The sequence below is a fragment of the Podarcis vaucheri genome (genome assembly GCF_965113315.1).
Source record: "Podarcis vaucheri genome assembly, chromosome: 1".
NCBI classification, from domain to species: domain Eukaryota; kingdom Metazoa; phylum Chordata; class Lepidosauria; order Squamata; family Lacertidae; genus Podarcis; species Podarcis vaucheri.
The window spans coordinates 46,960,848-46,985,457 of NC_138759.1; the positions used below are offsets into that span (position 1 = coordinate 46,960,848).

The 24,610-nt window shown below is 40.2% G+C and overlaps 1 protein-coding gene across 2 annotated transcripts in view; it reads right to left on the bottom strand.

Annotated features, from left to right (window-relative positions):
- UBR1 (ubiquitin protein ligase E3 component n-recognin 1) overlaps positions 1–24,248 on the bottom strand; it is a 57,751-nt gene extending 33,503 nt beyond the window's left edge. Inside the window, exons 1-16 of one of the 2 annotated variants that reach the window (XM_082239191.1) lie at positions 23,996–24,248; positions 16,964–17,220; positions 15,099–15,177; positions 11,686–11,796; positions 11,253–11,383; positions 10,436–10,574; positions 8,730–8,792; positions 8,315–8,438; positions 7,360–7,467; positions 6,910–6,998; positions 5,793–5,891; positions 4,543–4,700; positions 3,626–3,725; positions 3,047–3,175; positions 1,563–1,743; positions 643–704 (exon numbers count right to left, since the gene is read on the bottom strand). In XM_082239191.1, coding sequence (XP_082095317.1) covers positions 643–704; positions 1,563–1,743; positions 3,047–3,175; positions 3,626–3,725; positions 4,543–4,700; positions 5,793–5,891; positions 6,910–6,998; positions 7,360–7,467; positions 8,315–8,438; positions 8,730–8,792; positions 10,436–10,574; positions 11,253–11,383; positions 11,686–11,796; positions 15,099–15,177; positions 16,964–17,220; positions 23,996–24,247 — 2,082 coding nt within the window. In that variant the 5' untranslated portion in view covers position 24,248. Of the gene's footprint in view, positions 1–642; positions 705–1,562; positions 1,744–3,046; positions 3,176–3,625; positions 3,726–4,542; positions 4,701–5,792; positions 5,892–6,909; positions 6,999–7,359; positions 7,468–8,314; positions 8,439–8,729; positions 8,793–10,435; positions 10,578–11,252; positions 11,384–11,685; positions 11,797–15,098; positions 15,178–16,963; positions 17,221–23,995 lie in introns of both variants that reach the window. The other variant, XM_082239190.1, reaches the window with a different exon arrangement.
- Positions 24,249–24,610: the final 362 nt, after the last annotated feature.

The window sequence follows — 24,610 nt, forward strand, 5'->3', positions numbered from 1 at the left end:
CATAAGGAAATCAATTACTACAGATAAGTTAGTAAAAAAGCGGGGCGGGGTTTTCTCTGCTATCGTTAAAAGAAAAATACAACAAAAGGTTAGTGGCAGAATTAAATTGCACTTTATTATGCTAGGCTCTAACACTGTACTGTGTGGTTTCAGCCAAGTCAAGTCAGTATTCATTCAGTGTTCAGCCACTACAGACCTATAGCCTTCCTTAAGGAAGATGACTAATGATTCTATATTGTCAATTATTGATGGGAAACAGCATCAATCTTTTTTTTGCAGAATAATTATTTATATTTAGCAGCCAATAACTACCTACAACAGGGTACTGCAGTTTAAGATCTCCTGCCATTAAGAGCTTATTTGTATCGTTTATTAGCTCTCTGCTACATTTATACCCCACCTTCTTTCTATGGAACTCAAGACGCCGTACCTGGTTCTTCCCCTTCCCATTTTATCCTCAGAATAGCTTTTTGAGGCAAGTTAGGTTTAGACGGAATGGCTGGCTAAAGCTCACTTAGTGATCTTCATCACTGGGTAGGGAACTGAGCCTGGAATTGGATCAGGGAGACCCAACAAGTTAACCACTAGACCCCAATGACTCTCATAACTGGCTGAACTTTCAAATCCAGCAGAGATACTTACAGATGTTATGAATTCTTGGAGTCTGGAGATTACATCTGTTTTGCTCAATTGTATGTGCAGACCTAGGAAATACATTAACAGTAATGTTTGTATCAATTTGTAAGTTACAAGATGCATTTGTATGCTTGTTGTCTAAATACAGGCTTATACAGTGGTACCTTGGGTTACATACGCTTCAAGTTACATACGCTTCAGGTTACAGACTCCGCTAACCCATAAATAATGCTTCAGGTTAAGAACTTTGCTTCAGGATAAGAACAGAAATCGTGCTCTGGTGGCGCTGCGGCAGCAGGAGGCCCCATTAGCTAAAGTGGTGCTTCAGGTTAAGAACAGTTTCAGGTTAAGAATAGACCTCCGGAACGAACTAAGTACTTAACCCGAGGTACCACTGTAATTAAGCTCTCTCCTCACTATGATCTGTGGCCAAGAACCAACATTGGCCAGATAGCTTAATCACAAGCCAGGTTTCAGAGAGCATGCGAAGTCCAACTTTGGCTTAGCTCAGTGAAGTGTGGGAGAAAATGGACTCAGGAGGAACTAAGCAGCTGCAAGATCCTCTCTGGGAGCCCGCACATTTTCACAGTCCAGGTAAGTAACAGTTTGGCTTACTATGCCACATGCACCAAGCTCTAATAAATTTATACGTGCTGTGAAGAGATACTTTCTGCTCTCTGCTGTATTAGAAAGCCAGTCACCCAATCAAACTGACTGGCAAGTAGATCCTTTACAAGAACAGGAATTCAAAATGGTGTTATGAGCTTAGATTGTAAAGATGATTTGAAAAATTCAAGCAGAAGAGATCTAACAGTAGCTATTATTATCCATGATAGTTAAATACAACCTCCAGGTTCAGAATCCTTCTCAAAATGTGAGCAGGAACTGACTGCAATTCTCATAAACTGCAAGCACAGGACACTCACCAGCAAGCATCCTGGACAATGGTAGATGTATGCTGACAGGATCTGCAGACACCCTGAAGCGCTTGCTTTCCAAAGTATGGCCACATAAATGAATCACTGTCTTGTCCCATGAATAATTACTTGCACCACATCTCAATACTGTTGCATGGCATTCCTTGTAAGCAGTCAACAACAGTGCTTCCTAGAATGGACAATATTTTTATAATTATATTTAAATATACAGCCTTATTTTTTCTACTTCAATTTAACTGTGCTAAAAAAAATCCTACTGTCTCATTTCTATGTTTTAATACGGGTCATGCATTTTATTTTTGATCAGCGGCAATGGAATTGTGCATTGCTATATGTTTAAAATAAACCTAATTCCTAAGAAATTTGGTTACTAATCATCCTGTGAGAATATGGATTGTTCAGTTGCATCTCTTAGGGACAACTTTCTAGTCATTTTTTCTGTCACAATTCTGGTCAACCACATGTAAATATAAAAACAGAACTGTCTTTTCCAGATGACTTTCAGATACTTTGCTGCTTAACTATATGTTTTCAACTCCATAGCTTTATGAATGATCTGCATCTCCAGAAGCCACTTTTCAGCTTTCTATATAGAGGATTGTGAAAATAAGTAGGAGACTTTCAAAACAGATTTTGAAACAACAAGCTTAGCAAAGATTCAGATCATCAGCCAAATCCAGAATCTGTATCTTCTCACTATTCAGTGTTGTTTATCATATACAGCGGGTCCAGAACTTATGCTCACTTTACATATGCAATTGCAACTTTACAAGGGGTGGGGTTGGTGGTTGGTAGGTAAATAAATAAATAAATGAACGGGGGAAACCCGCCATTTCCTGCCCCCCCCATTTATTATTTTCCCCCACACACACGCCAAGTGGATTTTCCATGCTTACCAGCCTCTGAGATGCTCCCAGAGCCGCCTTCCCAATGTCCAGCAAGCAAGGTGGTGCCTTCCTTACCAGCCTCTGGAAATGAGATGTGAGGGCTCTGGAAGCATCCCAGAGGCTGGTATGGAAAGTCTGCCTCGCATACTGGACCTCCTATGACCTTTCCAGAGCCTGGTAAACAACCCTCCACCTTGCAGGAGGGCAGTTCCAGGGGTTCCTGACTCTTTGCGATTTTGCAGACCCCCCAGAACCAAACCCTTGTGTACGGGGATGGGCCAACTGTATCGCGTCCAGCTTCAATTAGGAGGGAAATATTCTTTCTTTCTCTTTTTTGCTAAATACAAATACTTCCACAGATCCTTCCGAGTAAATATCAATTGAAATTATCATAGCAAAATTTTGCTATGTGAACTTTTAAGCGTTCAAGGTAAAAAAGATTCATGGGTTAAAGTTGAAGCACCAGGCTTGTCAAGGTCATGGGGAGTGGTATGCTCACAAGGCACCTCCAAAGATTTGACTTTGCTCCATAAACAAGTATTTGTTTCTACAGATAATGCTGCAGTTTTATTGAAACAGGCTTACGTCGCAGGCGCACCACTCCTGAAACATCAGGAGAATAATCTTCAGTTGCATCTGGATGACAATGGCTGCTTCCCAATCTGGATCCACCTCAATGTGCTGGCCAACTTGCCTTTTTATTTCCTCCATGCCCTGCAATGATATCCCCGCCCCAAACAGTATGTGACTAAACTGAGGCTTGTATCAGACAGATGTTCAAACCATGATTCTAAGCAAACAGAAGTAAGCGCCAACTAAAACAAGGCCATTTATATTTCTACAGTGTGGATAATTAATTAATAAGGTTTATTTACTGCTTAATCAACAGGAAAACTCTAAGCAGTTATGGTGTGTGTTTTAATAGCATCCCAAATTATATATATATGTAATTGTGCTTGTAAAATCCAGAGCTCTGCTGAATAAAGTTAATTCATACTCACCTGAAAGAAACTGATTTTCTTTAAAACATTTGAGAAGAACGCTTATGAATCATATTAGGATAGCACATTAATATTGTATTGGGCATATGGGCAGGTTCATAATACAGTAGCCATATATATATAGCAAATAGCAAATTAGAGATGTATATATTATATACTGTACCTGCATGCAAATAAGAATCTTCAGGAAAGAACGGAACCCTTCCAAAAACTGCTCTCGCAGTTTGTCTGTCCACACTGTAGGCTTACTGATTAAAATATACCTGTTGCAAAAAAAGTTGAATTTCAGAAGTCTTTTCCAGACAAAGCAGGCTTTAAATTGGGGTATGGGGCTGGAATCGTATGTGGCTGGGAAAGATTTTGTAACTCCTTTGAGGAAATGCCCACTGGTGCAGCAATAAAATGGCTAACACATTTGCAAAGCTAAGCAGGGTCCAGGATGGATTCAAACTGGATGGGGGACTGTGCGCCGAGATTCCTGAGTTGTAGGGGGTTGGACTAGATGACCCTTGGAATCCAACTCTATGATTTCTCTCTCTTGGAAATAATGACAGCCTGGCTGAAATGTGGAAGAACAAGCTGACTTTGATCACTGATATCCTCTTGCACAACTGTGTCTGCACTAGGTCTACCCAGAAAAGGGCAACATAAAACACAACACAAGAGATAGACTGTTTTTTTTAATAGATATTGATCAGTTTGCAACATATAGTAAGGAAGTATGCCCTGATGGTGGTAACTACAGACACATAAATTATTATTCTCCAGTGCCAGTGAATTGTGCCAGTAATTGGTTCTAGAATGACAAAATGGCCAATCTAATTTCTGACCATGATTCTAAATTTCGGTTGAGACACTGAATAGCGGGCTACGTCTTACCAGGCAATGCTTCATTTATATTCATTTGCCTAAGGTTGTAGTTGCATATCCACAATATGATTCAGTTCTAATGTGGCATGTTTTGCAATGCTTATCCCAGACACAAACACTTTTCTGCAACATGTAAAGAGCGAGGTAGGATAAAACAAATATTATTGCCTAATGAAGCACATACTCATCTCCACAAACAAGAACACTTACTTGAGGTCATATATGACTGCATATACTCGACCCATTTTCTCTTGGCTGTAATCCTGGAAGTTGAATTTGCCATTTTTATCCAGATATTTGGGGAGCTCTTCAAGCAGCGTCTCAGTTATGACAGAGATTACATTTTGCTCTTCAATGAGATGGCGGGCCTGCGAGGGAAGCAGTAACAATTGTTGTTTGTATTTCATTTTCTATTTTATTCAAAAAAAGTAAAACCTTCAGATGTATTGCTGCTTTATGTAGGCAGTACAGTGGTATCTCAGGTTAAGTACTTAATTTGTTCCGGAGGTCCATACTTAACCTGAAACTGTTCTTAACCTGAAGCACCACTTAAGCTAATGGGGCTTCCTGCTGCTGCTGCACCGCCGGAGCACGATTTCTGTTCTCATCCTGAAGCAAAGTTCTTAACCTGAAGCACTATTTCTGGGTTAGCGGAGTCTGTAACCTGAAGCGTATGTAACCTGAAGCGTATGTAACCCAAGGTACCACTGTACTACAGAAGTACAGTGTAGGCGCAGGGAACCACTGGCCCACCGGATTTGTTGGACTCTACCTCTCACCAGTCCCAGCCAGCTTGGACAGGGATGATGGGTTACAGAGCATATTTTATCATATCACTGTCATCTGTCTTTGCAAATCAAATTTGCCAGTGAGGCTTAAATAATTAAACTGCTTTGAGTTTGTTTGTTTGTTTGTTTGTTTGTTTGTTTGTTTGTTTTCTACCATCAAGCAGCATATAAATAAAGAATTACACAGTGTCAGCACACCACCAAAAATTTGGCTTTTGGGGTGGGCTTCAGCACAGAAGAGAGGGCAATAAGGCCTTGTTTTGTAAGTAGGACACTGCTTGTGGTTCATGGGATCCAAACTATAATAATGCTGTACTGAAGGCTGATTGTAGGCTCTGGACAAAAGGGGAAAAGTAGAATACAGAGATATGGTTGCCCCCTTGGTTATGGTGACTGAAACAAAAATTAAATATGTTTGCTTATTTAAAAAAATGAATGCATAAACGACTATAAAGGTTATTTGCAAGATTTCTTCTCACATATTGTTTATTGTTTCCACTGTATGATGCCAGACCAAGTCAGATAGGAATACAAATAAGCAATGTATCTTAAGCAGAATTCAACCAAGTCTTTCTTTGGAAAATTTCTTGCAGTGTCCAAGTTACCTACAAGTATTGTGATTAACACAATACAAAAAGTTCTTTATATACTCAGATGATTGGCTGTACGTACCAATGTAGGAACGGTGAACATCTGAACTGAAAGTGCTGTCACAGAAATTTGCCTTTCATGATCATCACTGATGTATTCGCTCTGTAATTTTTTGTAATGCTGTGAAGAGAGGAAAACGCAAAAAAGTGATTGCCTGGCAGGAACTTAAGGCCAGAGGCACGATGAGGAGAGCATACGGTACGTGAAATCCCTGCCTTCCAGCAGGAACATACACTATTTCACCAGACAACCCAACTGTGACGGACCAATGTTCTTTCCTTTTTAAATTTAAGACAAAGAAAGACTCTGTTTGGACCACTGGGCAGCATGGTTCTGCTCGTGTCTTCCATGACTGCAGTAGGCGGTTGGACACTCCCACACTTTCAACGTACAGCATAGGCAAGTCATCTTTGGCACAAGGTAACAGAGTGATCTTATCGGCCAAAGAATGGGGAAATCTTCTCTGTAGATACTTTGAGCACATTAATTCAATGGCAGTCATTTAGATGAACACTGTTTCTACCTCAGGACTTTGATGAAGTTTGTTGTAAAAGTCCCCCCACCCCCACCCCAAAATTCAACTTTGAGTGATGCTAATGATTGCTGAATCTCACTGAATTTTCTCTTTGGGGAGGACCTTTAATGAACTCATTTAATGAATAATTTAATCTCTACTGTATGTTTATTATTCTATTACCAGTTTTGAGCATGTGCCAAAAAAGTGACTTACAAATGCTTAAAATAAATAAGTAAACAAGGGGTTTAACAACATTATCATCATCATTTATTAAATTTATATATTGTCCTTCATCCGAAGATCACAGGGCAGTTTACAGAACTGGATACAGAGTTGGGTGCCCAACTCCCGTCAGCCCCAGCCAAGATAGCCAGAGGTCAACGTGGCGGCAAAGCTGGGGCTGCATGGTGTATCAGCACAGTCAGTTTGATGCTTTTGCCAGTCTACCACCTTGCCCCACCCTCTCTCACCTCTGCCTCCTAGTGAGTGGCAGTGATGCTGCTGCCATATTGCTATGGCTCTGCTCCACTGGGCAAGCTGCAGTCAATAATTTTTTTTAAAGGCTTTGCAAAACATACCTTGCTATTATAAAGGTGAAAAGTAACAGGAGAGATAAATTACCTTAACAAATTCCATGGCAAACCTTTTTTTGTACTCCATTTCCATGAAAAAACTGCTGAAGATTAGTTCATGCAAGATCTTCCTGGCTCCTGAAAAATTCAACGGTTCATGTTTACTCCCATAAAAAGAGAATGAATATCTAATTATAAGAATATTTTGTTCCATTTTACAAAATGCAATGTTTATCTCAATAATGGAGTAAGTAATAACAGTGCTTACATTTCAAAATATACACAATTGCCAAATGTACAATTGCCAAGTATAGTCCAGTTGGGAAACCATATTTGTTTGAAAGCCTAGACATCAATCCTTTTTAAAATTTAAAAAGTAGCTGTCAGACTATTTCCAAATATCAAAGTATCACTCATCTTAAACTGAGTGGCAGACACTGAAGGTTTAATACATCACAGCTAATTGTGAAGAAGCTCAATTAACATCAATTCAACTTACCTTTGTAAAGTTTTGCATCCCAAAGCATCAATGTGCTTATAAGACAAGGTTTCTCTGAATCAATTTCTTCTTTTAGACATATTTGACAAAAGATCTGACGAAAGTCACCTAAAATAGAGTAACATAATCTGGATGGGTTATTGGAATGATTGTGGCCTGCTTAAATGTTGTATTCTTTTGATTAAAAAAAAAACTTTTGCCAATAAATCTTCAGATGTAACAGAATAGTATCTCTATTCTGAAATCAATTCCTTACTTTTGCAAGGACCCCACCTCATTGCTGACCCTGTATTGCCATGTTTATCTTTCAATCAATATTATTTCTTTTGAAATAAGAGTGTAAGGTGTCTAGAACTACTATTGCCTTGCATATTTGAGATGTTATTCTGGACCAGCTTTGAACAAACAACACCAATAACTTACAACTGCTTATTCAATTTCCAACCCTGCCTCCATCGTAAGGTCCCAGGGCAGCTTACAACAATTTTAAAATCAGTTTAAGCAAACTCATGGTATTTATGCTAGCCACTTTTATTCTGAATTAAAAGCAGCCATGAGGAGCACATGAATTGATAATTAGGAACATGGCCTACAAGAACATCCCCAGCTAGCCATCACCATATAATTGAATATTTATTTCTGGGTCAGCCAGGGACAAGAAGACCAGAATAGCATTACTTTCGCTACCTCAGAAAAACACAAGGAAATTGAGGCTTGAATTCAAGTGAATGGAAATATTTCCCAAACACAACTGTGAGTTTTATATCTGGACATTTTGTAAGACGCAAATCCTTAGTATAAAATGTTTGCACATGAAAAATGATTTTTAGTATCAATAATAGCTTTGGACATTTAAGAAAGACTGGTCCTGCAATTACATATACTGCTAAGGAAAGAATTCTCTTGTCAATGTTTCGGCATTTGATTATGATACAGAGCAATTTAAGGCACTTACTTGAGTAGCTCATAAGTTTGTTTAACCAGGAACCAAGACGCAGAGCAAATTTCTGGTGAGCCATAATATCAGCATGAAGAACCTTAACATTTAGGGGACCTTGGGAAACGTTGTTCGAATGTTTCTAGAAGATAAAAAAAAGACATTAGAATGAGAGGATATTAACTGATTCTTTGATCTTGCCTACCTTTTCCTGTCATCTTCTCTATCATGCCATTTGTACTTCCAAACAAGGAAAAGAGAGGACAGCTGGAACAGTTGGAGCGCAGTGTCTTAATTGATTAAATGTTACAAAAGATGCAGGATAAGAAAAATCTGAAAAGGTCAAGAATGATTCGAAGTCTTTGCATTTGTAAAGGAACAGAACAATTATTCAGTATTAACTAGGTATATTTGACACATTTCAGGAAGTTACCTTAATCTCTTCTTTTGCTTCCTGGCAAACAGCATATGATCCTGCCTTGACAGCCTTCCGGCCCTGAATAATTAGAAGAAGTGACATATTTAGGTCAGGTAATGGCAGAACTTGATCTTATAACAATATGTAAACAAAGGCAAGACTGAACTAAGGATGCTCAACTGTTTCATAAGCAGCTAATGATAATGCATGGTTTCAACTCTTTATCTTTGGAGATTTCACTAGACTGATGCACCCTATGGTGTGGGCGCATTTAGAATATTGTTTGTACTGACCCAGTTGTAATGTTGTGGTGTGTAGCTCAATTTCCATGGAAGGGTAAGGGCTCAGTGTCAGAGCATTTGCCAAAGGTCCCAGATTCAATTCCTGGAATTTCCAGGTAGGATTGAAAAAGACGCCTGTCTTAAACCCAAGAGAGCTGTCCCTAAACAGTGCAGACAATACTGAGTAAGATGGACCAATGGGATGCCTTAGCTTAGTGTAAGGCAGCTTCATGTCTCTCAAAACAGGCCCTAACCCTGAAGAGTGTTACTGCATGGCCCAATTCATTCCAATGAATCCTTCCCTCATGAGTTATTGCCCAAATCTACACATAGATAGATGTAGATGACACAGCTATACATATACATATTCCTGCTGAGATTTCCCTTGATAAAAGACACTCCTTTCAATATATATTTCATGTAACTGCCTGGAAAAGTAGGATCACGATATGGAGTGCCACAAGCAACATCGCACACCAAGTGATATTGCTTCAGGGAGAGGAAAATGCTGTCATGCTCCACCAAGAGGCAGTGCAATGCCAATACTGTTGGGAAATGGTGACGTTCTGTTCCTCTCTCTTCTCTTCCGTGGAAATAATCCCTTATCTCCAAAACACAATTGTTACAGGACACAGTGGCAGGAATGTGGCAAACCCACAACCACAGGGTACAAGTCAAACGGCTCCATTTTCAAATGTTTCAGTTCCCGAACGCCGAAAACCCGGAAGTAAATGCTCCAGTTTTCGAACGTTCCTCAGAACTCAAACGTCCAACGTAGCTTCAGCTTGAATGAAAGAAGCTCTTGCAAACCAATCGGAAGCCACGCCTCAGTTGTCAAATGTTTCGGAAGTCGAATGGTCTTCAAGAAGAGATTACGTTCAAGAACCGAGGTTTGACTGTATTAGCTGATAACTCTTATTGTTTTCTCACTTACCACTTATGAAGCATTTTGGCTTTTCTTGCTAAGTAATGGAAGCAAGTGGGTGGTGGGTGGCGCTGTGGGTAAAAGCCTCAGCGCCTAGGGCTTGCCGATCGAAAGGTCGGCGGTTCGAATCCCCGCGGCGGGGTGCGCTCCCGCTGCTCGGTCCCAGCGCCTGCCAACCTAGCAGTTCGAAAGCACCCCCGGGTGCAAGTAGATAAATAGGTACCGCTTACCAGCGGGAAGGTAAACGGCGTTCCGTGTGCTGCGCTGGCTCGCCAGATGCAGCTTTGTCATGCTGGCCACGTGACCCGGAAGTGTCTCCGGACAGCGCTGGCCCCCGGCCTCTTGAGTGAGATGGGCGCACAAACCCCAGAGTCTGTCAAGACTGGCCCGTTCGGGCAGGGGTACCTTTACCTTACTAATGGAAGCAAATTATGGACCACAACAGTACAATTGGCTCTCTCTCAACTGGGCTACAATATGGTACAGTTGTAACAGGAATGGTGCATACTACCAACCTCTTTATCTATAGCAGCAGTATATATCTGGGCTTCTCCAAGCTCACAGCCAAGAGTTCTTTGTAGGCTATAGATAACATGGTCATAAGAATGATGTTCATCATTGAAAAGGACACAGTAGTATTTGTCCAGCTTCTCTCTACTGGGAGGAAACCAAAATATCATTCTAACAAGAGAATACTAAAATAAACTCCAACGTACATATTGGGCAACAAAACAAACGTAAGCCATTAAGTAAAAAAGGGACAAGCAATCAAATTGGAGGAATTGCTTAAGCTCTGATTTACATAAATGTTCTTGTTTACATTAGAATAGCTACTGATTCTGAAGTAAGGAATGTCTTACTTGCGTCCCAGACCACTTTCTCATCTACCCCTTGGTTGAGGTTGACTTCAAAATATTCTTTCATTATTTTTTTACCTTTCTCTCTTATTTCTATATTGTTTAATAGTTCTTCGTTTAATTTCCATCCACGATGTGAGCTCACCTCCCCATGTAAAGTTAACATTATTGAATTATGGTTCGAATTATGGTTCAAGAAGGTCCTTGGTAGTATCAGAGATAATTCAGCAGATAATCAGAGATAATGCCAGCAGACCGTCACTTTCCTACCTTCCTGTCCCTTATCATTGTTGTTGTTTTCAAATGCAATCATGCTTCTCACTAGTCTGACTAGTCCTTTTGGCTTTCCTTACTAAGTAACTGAATGACTCTGCTTTATTTTCTAAGGTTTTACCACTTATAGGCAAGTAAAACACTTTTTTTACCACTTATAGGCAAGTAAAACACTTGCCACCAACTCCAGCACATCACTTACCTAGTTATAAGCTCTGGAGGCAGCTCCTTCTCTTCCTCCCAAACAGTCATATCTACAATATATTTTATCACTGAAGGGAACATTTTTCTTGCTTGCGCTATTAGCTCTTCATTCAACTGGCATTCCACGTTCTACAGGGGGGGAAACGCTAATATGAATTAAGAAATCCTGTGCAATATTAATCTGTTGAACATAAGGAACACTCTTCCTCCAACTGTTGTTACAAAAATCTGAATAATGGGAATTTAATAAAAAGCTTAAAAATATATAAATGCAGCACTCTGAAAATAAGTGAGCGGTTATTTATTTACTAAAAAATATTTTTATACTGCCTCTCATCTTAACATACCCTCCCATAACAGCAACAAGTACATCATGAAGTGTGAGGTCTTACAATATCTGTTTTCCAATATATTACAGGCAGGTGTGTTACCTCTTCCGTGCTTCCTGCTGCTCCAGGCTCATGATTTGTACACAGCGGTCCAGTCTTCCATGCTTCTGTATCTCCACAATCACAAAAACCTCCTCCAGTAGAAGTGTGCATCTGAAACAATTAAGACCATCAGATACAAGGTGTTACTATTAGTACAAAAAGCCCTACATGATTTGGAATCAGTTTACCTGAGGGGTCGCCTTCCCCCATACATTCCCACTCAACCACTTCATTCTGGCACCGTTACAGGTGCCACATAATACTCGTTCCACATTTGTAAGAATTGAATCTCTGTGGCATTCCAACAATTTGGAATTCCGTGCCTACAGATGTAAGGCAGGCCTCTTCATTATACTCTTTTCAAACCTGCTAAAAACAGGCAAGTCTACTCAGATACGTAGAATGTTTCCATGTATTTTCATCAGTCTTTCGCTTATCTCTGATTTTATTTATTATCTGAATGTTTTAAATAGCTGTTTTTACAAATGACTGTATTGTTTTATCCTTTTTGTAAACCTCTTTGAGGTTTTGGGTGTTGGTTTTGTTACACCGTCAAACAAATAAATATTAAAAAAACATAAAAATTTACACCCAAAGCCCTTTTAGAACACTATGCTCAACTATGTATTAGCATCATGTGTATGAGCAATAGCGAGCCTCAAACTTGGGTGCCCTACCTCTTCCTCTGGCAGGGCCACAAAGAGATCGTAAGTTTTCACTGGTGTTTTAGAAACATAAGAAAACTTTAGTTTATGGTTTATTCAAAAGAAGCCAAAATCATAACTTAGCAACCCATTTTCCCAGGTGCTCTTCTGACTATGTGTTGGACATGCCATGTTCCAAGCACTGAAACTTTGCCCCATATGACTCCTTCCACCATTCCCTCCATTTTAGCTTTCCTCACCAGTGTGAAATTAGGTGGAGGCTTCAGATTCCATACTCGTGCATTAGAGTCCATATGACCATACCTGACTGAACAATTCTCCTGCTGCCATCAACCCACTCCCTGATCCTATAGCAGTAAAAATGAGGATTGATCTCTATGAAAAAACTACCATCTACTAAACATCATAGATGATGCAGATCTAAGGAATACAAAGGATTCCGCCTCCCTTTGTATTCTACCCATTTTCTTTCCTATTCCTTCTATTTCCTTCCTTAATTGCAATAAAGCTTCTTGGGTTTGACTGCATACTTTTATGATGCACCACACTTTTATGCTAACTAAACGCTTTGACCAAGAGAAAACAGGCTGAACTCGTTCAGCAGTAAGCGGGGAGATAAGAGTTGAAATTTGCATCAAACTCTCAAAATTCCTTTTGTTAAGAGGTTAGGTGAACTGAGAGGCAGTGGTAGACATAGGCCAAGATGTCACCAGCTAGGCAAACCTTCAATGCAGTCCGAGCAATGTCCACAACAACCACTGTGATCTACAAAGCTACTGCAGGTGTGTAGAAGGGCTTGGGTATATCACTTTACTTTTTTCTTTCAACAAATCCCCACGCCATCTCACAAATTGATTTGGTAAGTCTTCAATGGTTTGGGTATGTGACATGGAACCTGCTGTTCAAGAAAAACAAGCCCCCAACCCCTTCTCAATAGTGGAAAAAGTTGCAGTGTTCTTTAGATCTCAGTCTATATGTTAAGAATTCAACTGCTAAGACACCTAGTCAAAGTTTATTAGAAGTCTGGAATTTAGGAAAGCAATTAAACTAGTCCTCCCCAAGTCATAAACTAGTAACTAAAAACATATTCAGAGCCTGAAAACAAACCTATGAATTCGAGTCATCTTTGCATAACCTTATTTCACTATGTATAACCCTTATTAGAAAGCACAAGGGATTATTTGGATGATTTGCTTAAAATTATTTTTTACCGATGCTTAAGCAGATTAAACAATACCTTGGAGCCTGGAGGAATTTAAACCTCTTGACCCAGGGCAGGGCAGCCAAAGTTAAAATGGTTGCTGTGCCCAGGCTCCTGTTCATTTTCCAAGTGCTCCTTATTTTAATTCCAAGTAAAACTATTCAAGGCTGGCAATCAGCTCTCAACATGTTCATCTTGCAGGCCCGTAAAGCAAAACTTGCTACGTCTCTCATTTGCCAAGTCAAGAGCAGGAGGATGGGGCTTCCCCAACCTACAAACTTATTTTGATGTGCTTCAGTTATGCCAGATGATCCCACAGTTAACCACTGATGACGTTAAATGCTGGATTTCCATCGAGAGCCCGGAGTCAACTTCCTGGCTGGCTTGCCAACCAAGATTATGGCTGTTATGGCGAAACCTGGGAAACTAGTTGTATGCTGAGTGTTTGGTGTAGATGGAGAGGGAAGTTAGTTTCCTCTCCATCTCTACTGACTCCCTCGCCTTTTTTTCATCATTATAAGGAAGTAGACAAACTAGCCTTGTGCAACAAGTTGCGAGAGCAAAAAATAGATTTGTTGAGCATCAAACATATCTCTCATTTTATTAAAGACGAGGAATTACAGACTGGAGGCAGATTTTTGAAGAGATTTGAATCTCATGGTTCCAAGGGTTCTTGGAAGGGACTTGTTTCAACACTTTATGCTCTGGCTCCCTTTGAAAACCTTTGATTAGCATGGGGAGGCTGATATAGCCTTAGAAATCGATCCCTCACAATAGTCCAGAATGTGGTCCTCTAAACCTTTCATTTCAGTTTCAGCTCTGGTAGGGAAAATTCATTAAATACAGAAATGGTTTTTACCCCAGTACGTTTAAGCCACGTGCTAAAAGGGTGCTTCCCATTTTGTTGGTGGAGTTGCAATGTGAAAGGCTCAGTGGTTTTTGAACTCAGTACCATCACCAGGCCAAAGATCTATAGGTCTATCCAGGTTGTGCTTATTTTCCACGTTTGTAGGAGATAATTCCAATTTACATAGCAAGATACTGATAACTCATTTGCTAACAGCTGCTCCTTTAGTTGTGACTCAAGGCTGGAAAGACCCTTCTATGTACTCTATTACAAACTGGTTATAAAAAGCTTTACTTATAGCCACAACAGAGAAATTGACCCACCAACTCCAGGTTCTCAGAGGGGAAGTGGACCGATTGGACTTTGCAGCTGTCTGGTGGTTTTTTTGTAGCTTGTTTAACAACACAGTCACACAAATGAGAAATTCCATCTAGGTTTGATTTCATCTGGTGCTGTTTTTGATTAGATGAGTTTTTGATTCGCTGTTTACATCTTATCTTGGAATACTGTCACACTGCTTCTTTTGTACAAGTTTTTTTAAAATGATTTTCTTTATTTCTTTTGTCTTTTTACCTTTTGTTGAATTCTTGAAATAATCTCTTAGTCTTGCTTATTATATATTTAATAAAATAATAAAAGCAAGTTTAAAAAAGAAAAGAAAATGCTCTAGCAAATTATTGTGAAGCATACATTTGATTACCTTGTAACGGTGGTTTTTGTGAATGCTGTTCTGGAAACAATCCATGCAGAGTACACAAGTTGGATCAATTGCACAGTCTCTGCAACAAAAGTAAGAAACCACTGTATAACCACCCACTCCAAAACATCACAAACCTGCCATATTCCAGCAACGCTGGTAGCAAAGTTTTAGACACTCTATTCATTTTCAGTCGAAGTATGAACATTACAAATTCAATATTAATATTTTGGCTTCAATATTAGGTGCAACTATTTAACATGGAACTGCAGTTTGTTCAGAAGTAAAGGCAAAAGCTTTCACTCTCTTGTTCATGAAGAAGAGGAAATGTGCAGCCCCAAGGCTCACCAAGACTTGTCTCCCTGCACCTGAACTACGGTTCAGTTCTCTATCGAAACTGAGTCACCATGTTATAATAGCGGTCAAGTTATTGTAAAAATATTTATTATTTAAAAAATATTTAGACCCTTCATGCTCACAGATACCTGGTGGTATATAAACTATTTAGAAGCAGTTAAAACAACATAGCAGACTAATCAACATGAACTACACAAACTGCAACATGCATAAAGGTTTGACCTAGTGCCTAAAAATCACGAAGTCAGTGCTAGCCATGCCTCTACAGGGAGAGTACTTCAAACTCAGGGCAGCACAGAGTAGGCTTTCTCCCTTTTTGTTATATAATGTACTTCCCCTAGCAAGAGTACACAGAGAAAAGCCTTAACTGAAGATCATAGAATCATAGAGTTGGAATAGACCACAAGGGCCATCGAGTCCAACCCCCTACCAAGCAGGAAACAGATCTTGAGACTCCAGTAGGTTGATATAAAGAGAGGCACTCCTTCAGGTATTTGAACCTTCGGCCTTAAAGTTAAATGGCAGTATCGACTATATGGAACTGGCGGAAATGACTGGCAGAATCCGAGACCAGGGAGAAGAGTCGGTGGAAGAAGATTGGAAGAAATTTAAAGACTATCTTCAGAAATATTGTAAAATTAATGAATGTTAGAATGATGTTGGATAGAAACTAAGTGGTCTTTAGCTGTAATGTTATAAGAGAATACGAGAAAATGGTTATTAACAGGTAAAAACTTAATGTTATAATATTTTAAAATTGAAGATTAAGATGATTGAAGAGGGGAGGGATTTGCTGAATTAAAAATTTGAATTGGAATACAGAAAAGGGAGGCGTGAGGAGGTCCGGGAAATAAGCAAATGAAAATATGTGATGGAAAGACTGAATTGTTTTTAACTATTTTTATTTTGTATTTTTTCTTTTTTTTCTGGTAACTTTTTTGAAAATCTCAATAAATATCTTTTTAAAAAAATTAAAGTTAAATGGCAGTATCCTGCATAGGGCTTAGAAGCAAGTAGGTAATCAATGCAGTTTTTGCAAAATAAATATAATGTGATTCAGCCTAGTTACACTAGTTAAAAGTCTGGCAGTCACATTCTGTGCTAACTGAAGTTTCCAGGTTGTCTTCCTGGGCAGCCCCACCTACAAATGCATTACAACAGCAGCAGACAGCTGCAGCTCTACACCTCACTGGGAGCTGGGGGACTAGATGTAAGTAACAGGGGTTTTCTCAACTCCCCATGTCCCAGGCCCAGCTGCTGTGCCCATGTCTTTTAAATGAAAGTTTATCTGCTTTTACCATTGTTTTCCCTTTTATTTTAAGTTGCAAGACTCCCCTCTTCCCCTATCCCTGTTATCACTTGCCCTTATATGACTATTGCCTTATACTAGTATCCTCAGAAAGTGCAAACGTATTAGAAATACATGATGCACCAAATCTATTTTGCAATCTGCATGTTGCTGTGTCACATAACAGTAGGAAATACTGAAGAGCAAGAGTGTAATTATTCACCTGCATGAATATGTTGTCTCTCCACCTTTGAACACCTTTCCACAGAGCTGAGGAGTGCCACTCTGCCGTAGCTTCTCTAGACAGATATCTGGATCTTCACCGAACAGATACCACTCCAGAGGGTAAAGTATGGTCATCTGAGCTATTTCTTCCTCCTTCTCTGGCAAGGGATCCATTTCATCAAAATAAATGTCCGGAACAACTTTTGCCAGATGCTGAAGAAAGGCAGTATGAAAGTCAAGCTTCTCGTCCCACCACTGCAAGAAACACAAAAGTATACTTAGACATTGGCGGGGGGCCTGGATAATCGGAGCACATGAACAGGCATTCTTTCATGTATCATGATCTCAAGCTAAGCTGTACAGGACTTTAAAGAGAAAAGTAACTGCTTTGAATTGTACTTGGAAAGAGGCCGGTAATCAATGAAGATGCTTAAGAACTGGCGATATATGTTTCTTTCAATCCTGGACAAAAGCTCTGAAGCTGCCATTTCCAAAAGCCTTCAGGAGCTACAGGCATGAGTTAGCTGTCCTCAGCTCCTCCTTTTCTTCCCCCACCCTCAGATCTTTATAGCTATGAAGCATCAGGAGAAGCTACAAGAGGGATGACTCACTTGATACAATACTCTAGAAGCATTTCTCCCATTACAATCAACTTCATCAGCATAACCACACTTTCCTAATAGCGGGCTATAACTGTTCATAACAGGATTACAACTGGCATACAATATAACAAGTGGGAAAATGCTCCACTTGTAAATCATAGAATTGCAGAGTTGGAAGAGACCATGAGGGTCATCTAGTCCAACCCCCTGTTTCCCAACAAAACCCACAACCCTGAGATTAAGAGTCTCATGCTCTACCATTGCAGCAATGTTAGCTTAAGCCGGGTTGAGCATCATTCTAGCTACAAAAAGTCATAAAATTAGATGCCAGCATGTATACGTGATTTACAAACATACTCCCATATGCCATTCAACCAACATTTTCCCCAAAGGCACCAAGGAATAGTTTCTGATTATGATGATGACAATAATGATGATGATGATTTCTCACCCACTCTTCACCAGAAGGTGCCAGAGCTGGTTACAACACAGTCAAAAGAATATGGCTGATCCGAATATATCAGTTGTTAAAAGACAGATAAAGTAATGGTTTATACATCACCATAGCAAGGATGGGAAAGAGTGCCAGACTGGGTCAGGGTAGACAATGGTTCAATTCCCGACTCAGCCACTCTGAATACCAAGTGCTGAAGGCAAACAATAAGGAAATAATACTTTGTTCATGCTTGGTTGTTAAGTATATCTGAGGCATCTGAGAGTAGGCTAGAGTAAATAAACCCCTGATGTGATCCAGGAGAACACTTACATTCTCATGACCTGCTACCAAGGGAGAGGTGCTATATGTTTCCTGTTCCACGGAACTTCCATCAAGCCCAGAGATCACATGTGGAAATCCACAGTGTTTGTATTTGTTTTTATATATTCTATACAACTTTTCTTTCATAAAGAGGTTAACATAATTGTAAAGCTGTAACATCTGAAGTACTATGTTACAGCAGTAAAACAATAATAATTACATCATTTAAAACAGCCAATAAATTACAATTTTAAGTACTGCTTGCTGATAATTTTTTATCCTGTTCGTATGGTGGTTCTATTCCCATTTTACCCACCTTGTAAGGTTGGATTGAGAGGGAGACTGACCATCTCAAAGTTACCCAGTTGGCTTTGTGGCTGAGCAAAGATTTAAACGTGACTCTTCCCAGTCGAAGTCCACTGCACCATTCTACCTCACATCTCAAAATGATTCCAGGCTAACATACTGAACACTTGGGAGCAAGGCCTCCACATCAGATTTCAAACAAAAGGCTCATCATTGGACAAATGGATTCTGTTCGATAGTCTGCCCTTGGTTTTTTAGGGTTTAAAATAGTCTTGAAAATTATTCAACAAAAGTTGCTAGGCCACCTGCAGGCATATTAGTCATGTGTGGAACATCAAAGGCCAAAATGAACAGGCAGCACCTTTTCCTAATAGCTAAATAATAGCCTATAATCAATCCTAGCTCATAAAGCCATCTCTGATTAACACCCTGCCATCCTCACTGAATTATCTGGCACACTGCACAGTACAATCAGTACTTGAAAAAGGGAAGAGGACACAATTCTAAAATCAGCAAGAAAATAAATTACATGAGTTACACCTTGTAATATTTTTCATTTTAAAAGCTCACTGAAAAGCTCACTAGCAAAGACAGGGCAAAGTCCTCCCCTCTTCATTTAGATACATGTTCTCTGCTTCTTACAAAAGCTTCTTATATTGAATTACGTGGAAATGCAAAGTCGAAACATTGAAAAAGTCTAATTTCAATGTAGTTTCTCTGAACCCCTTCAATTTTACTCAAGTTTTGCATCAGTAAAGACAATAAGTATCTTTATTAACTTCTGTATTTAAAAAATAACTATATTCTTATAATGTGCCTTCAGCAGAATCAATATTAACATGCTAAATCCCAAGAGGAAATGCAAAAAAGTCAATGAATGGGCTAGCACTTTATTTAAATATTGTGCAAGTCTACACGATCCTTTTTAAATCCCGTGAGGAAATGCAAAACAAAATCAATACAGGCAACATTTTATTAAGATACAGTATTTCATTTTAATTTCATATTTAACTTGTTATTATTTCCAACACTAGATTCCTAGTATTGTGCACATCAAAAAATAAAGCTGCTATAAATTGCGGAATCTGCTGTCATCTTCAGACCCACGTTTCAAGATTATTAGTAAGGCTGCAATCCTAAACCTACTTACGGTACCTGGGAGTAAATCCCATTTAATTACAGTGGTGCCTCGCAAGACGAAATTAATCCGTTCCGCGAGTCTCTTCGTCTTGCGGTTTTTTCGTCTTGCGAAGCACGGCTATTAGCGGCTTAGCGGCTATTAGCGGCTTTAAAAAAAAGGAAACAAACTCGCAAGACGTTTCGTCTTGCGAAGCAAGCCCATAGGGAAATTCGTCTTGCGGAACGACTCAAAAAACGGAAAACTCTTTCGTCTTGCGCGCTTTTCGTCTTGCGAGGCATTCGTCTTGCGAGGTACCACTGTAAGTAGACACGGTAAGGGTCATTAGTGGTTCCAACATCTCTCTTGCCACTGCATATTACAAAATTGTTCTTCACATGGGATTAATTAGTTAATTAAAGTTAGAGAAGGTTGGCCATCTTTTAGGACAAAGGTCCTCTATACTTAATTGGCACTGGACCCCACCCAAACTTTTTCAAATCACCCATAATCAATCCCTAAAATGTTGAAGGGTGTGTGATGCTTTGGGATCCCAGATCTGTATGTTGTAGGACTGCGCCCCGGCACAATAATTTCAGCAAAATGTCTTTTCTGAAATTTCTATTATAATTTATCATAAACTGATATCAGAGGGCAATATCAATTCTTAGATTACTTCTTGGGCTTTGGTTTCCTAGTCAATAGCTGCTGTCAGAATGGAAAAGCTGTCAGGTGGAAAACATGAGGAAATCTTTACATTCCTAGTTTATTCATGTGTAGAAAACAGCACTTTCTGAATGCTTGCCTCAGCATGGCAGAGTAATAAATGGACAATGTGATAAATGGACAATGTAAGAAGGATAAGTTCTTCAGTACATGGTCATTGTTTACAGATTACATTAGCAAGGCAGTACTGCTACTACAACTGCCTGTAGCACATGTATTGTTATGGAGAAGCTTAATTTAACCTTAAAATATCATCATATGTACCTTAATTTTACCAACTGAAACTGACATATTGGCAAACTGTACTTCAAGTTTTGTTTTATTTCTGTTTACTGTTCCACTATGGAAAACCAATAAAACAGATTTCTTTCTTTTTTTAAAGTCCTCTCACAAAGTAGCTTCCATAAAAACCAAAACCACAATACACATAGCAAAAAGATAAAATCCAACAACAATAAAATAACTGTAGGAGTATAAATAGCAATACCAGAGAAGCATAAAACTATCAAAACCAGCTAAAATACTTAATACCACTTTAGCATCAAATTCATACCAATACTACTACAAAGGTTTCTGGATTTTAGAGGTAGCCCCCCCCCCCGAGTGAATTACAGTATTGAACATCACTACCACATGAGAAGCCAGGACTGTGTCCATCCTCTCTAGATATGGTTGCACACAAGCCTAAACTGGCAATCTGAACTCCTAGCCACTGTCACCATCACTGCAACATGTGGTTCCATCTACAATATCAAGTCCAAGAGAACCCTCTCTAGACAAGCTTATCTGGAAACTTCTTTGTGGTTTTTTCAGCACCAGATGAAGACCTTCTAATTCACCCAGGTTTTAAAATTGTTTTAAATCTGGACTGTAAACTGCTTTATGTCGTCTCTAAATGGAGCAATAATTATATATTGTTGGGTTTTAACTTAATTGTATATTCCGTTTTTGATACTTTTGTTGTAAGCCCCCTAGGGAACGTTTATTTATGGGCAGCTGTTGTGAATTATAATTATTTAGAATTATTTAAATAATAAGTAAGTCCCTAGTTGTGAATTTTGTCCTTCAGGGATAGTTCAGAGCTGGTTGCATACCCCCATCTGGATCAACCCATTTCCTTATCCAGAGCAGCCCACATCTTGTCTGAATTAAGCTTCAGCTTGTTCTTCTCATGCACCCTAAAACTTTCTTCAAATACCAGTTCAATAAGTCCATAGCCTCATCAGGATAGAGGGAAGCGTGGATTAGACATGCATGCCTTCTGTGTACTGATGACACTGCAACCCAACCAGTCTTCTTTTCGCAATCTCATGCCTTGAGCGTGGTTTGAACTACGGAAAGGTGGCATACAAACAAAATTTTGTACGGATGTAAATAACACAGGGCACAAGAGAAAACTTTGAGGCACATTCTGAGCCATAGGTATAGAAGTCTCCAGCATCATCTGCCAGGATGAGTCCTCCAGGAGGAGTAGAGCTACTCTAACTCGGAGCTGCCCGAGCTCAAGGCAACAAGAGAACCAATCAGCTTGCACTTCCCATATCCATTCTCCAGCATAAGACACCTGCCAAGGTAACCAAGGCCGTTTCTATTCTAAACACAAGCCTCAACCCAGACTGGAATAGATTCAAATAATTAATATCACCCCAGACCACTTTGAGTGCCTTTCTATTGATGTTTTCCTTTCCCATATCTGATACATATGATAGTTGATAAAGTTATAGTTCCCTTCAAAAATACATGAATCCGTGTCCAATCATCTCCCGCTCACATGCACTTTAAAAAAATAAACAGAATATATGTGTGTGTGCCCTTCTTATTTGACATGGTAAGTTGGACAACATATGTCCCTGGCTGCCTGCAAGCCATCTCCCTTTATGCCAATAAATTAGGTTATGATACTGCCACCTTTCCTGTTAATAAAGATGAAAACATTTTAACACGGTATTCACTAAGTTTAGTTGCTCTGGAAGTTCAGACAGCTCAAAAGAGAAAGAAATGGCTGGAACTGGAATGCAGTTTGTTTTGTTAAAGTAGAAACTGAAACCAATTTTGAATATGAAAAGTCAATGCTAAACAAGTAGTATATGCACTATCTCAAATAATAATGATCTATTTTAGGTACCTTCTGCTCATTTCTCTATTTCTTATCACTTCAGGCTTCCAGTCCTCCCATTTTACACTTTCCAGTTTCCTCATGCTATCATTTCACTTCTCTTTCTGCACATTTAGGTCTGCCTATCATTCTGCACATTTGGTTATTACCAGTCCACTTTCTTTTTCTATTTCTGGCTTTTACACATTAACTCCTTTCCATGAAGAAATCATTTAATGAAAAACCCTGTCAAATTTGTTTCACACTATTTCCAAGAATGTCTTGCCTAGGAACACGACATATAAATTCTGGCTACGCTGTTCCTTTTACTCAGAACAGCATATGCACTTCCTGAAAACCCACTATTTCCTTGAACTGTTATTTCATACTGTTAAGTAGCAAGTCCTTGAGTTGTCTATGTATTTTGCCTGTTTATGTGTCAATAGCATCAGTATCAACATGTATTAAACTGATGCACTTTTAGAATGACAGTAGACAGAATAAAACCAAAATTAACTATAAAAAAAGAACAGTCTGAGCATTGCATTTGTTTATTACACCTTGAAAGTGTTTATGAGATTAAATTAATATATTTGGAAAGGGTTAGGTACTTTACTAAAACGTTAACTAGAGAACTGGTGGAGGGGGGAAATCTGGCATTGCTGGTCACCACACGGGAGCCATTTGTAAATAAACACACACTATCATAAACATATTTAAAAGAACTATGTCATATCAGACCCAGTGAGTTTGATGTGGCTTAATCTTTTCTTAGTGTTATTGTGGCCTAAAAAGAAAAAAACAAAACAATCCACTAAGCCCAACCAGAATTAGGAGGAAGAAGGTAAGATCTTTGGACTCAGCCCTTTCCTCTGTCCCAACTTTACAATAACAAAATCTTCTGCTTGATCACAACCACTGCCCTAGATTAAAATCCTCATTTTAACTGGTAGTGCCCTGCCTGTTCGCGGCTCAAGAGAAGATCTTCTCAAGACCGGGAGAGAGGAGGGGACGCTCACATTTAAGACAACAGCTGCGGCTCATAGCAAGTCGCCTGTTTTAGACACCATAAGGAGCGCGAAGCAAAGGTCCTAATTCTTGCCGGTCATTTAAACGGAAGCATGCATGCTGTGTGGCACACCGTGCAGGTGCCCACTTCCAACACCTGACAGAGGGGCAGAGATTAACCGTTTGCAGAGCAGCGGGCAATTGGGAATTAGCAGGAGCCAGACCCCGAGCACTTCTGGAAAAGAGCCCCTTCCAGACATGCAAGGAAGCAGCCGGCAGCCCCGTGAATGCGGGCGACGTGGGGCGTTGTTACCCGCGGGGAACAGACTCCCCCCTTCCTACGGCACAAGCTGACGGGGAGGCTTCCAGCGCCCAGCCCACAGGGCTGCCAAGCCCACGCGGCGGCGGCGGCATCTCACCCTGGCCAACTCCGAGGGTTTCGCAGCGGGGGCAGCGCCTCCCGCTCCAGCCATCCCTCCGGCTCCGTCGCCTGCGTCCGCCATCTTAGGAGACCTGCCAATCTCCAAGCCGAGCCCCGCCGCGGCCCCACCGGAAACCAGCTGCGGGGGGAGGGGGGAGGAGCGGCGGAGGGGGGGATTCGCCCAAAAAACTTGACCCGACGCCCAGCGCTGGAAACCGAGGCGAATTTGGTCCTGGGCGACACTGAGCATGCGCGGCAGATCGCACACGCATGCTCAGGAGAACGCTCCACCACTGCCGGGAGAGGAGGGCGCCGGTGCAGCCACGGCTTGTTAAGCGGGCGGGAGATGCAGAGCGCGAGGAAGTGGCGCTTTTTAGCTCTGTGTTTCATTAGGGAGTCATCTCGGAAAGCTTTTCTACGACCTGCTTAAGCTTCCGTCCGGCACACACATATCTGGAGACAAGGGGGCCAACTTGAATAAAATATGGGGGGGCACATAAAGCCCCTTCTCCATAATCAATCTCACTCGCACCATTCAGTTTGGGGGGGGCAACGCCCTCAAATATTTTATTGGGGTAGGGGGGCAGTGCCGGATTTATGTAGAAGCTAACCA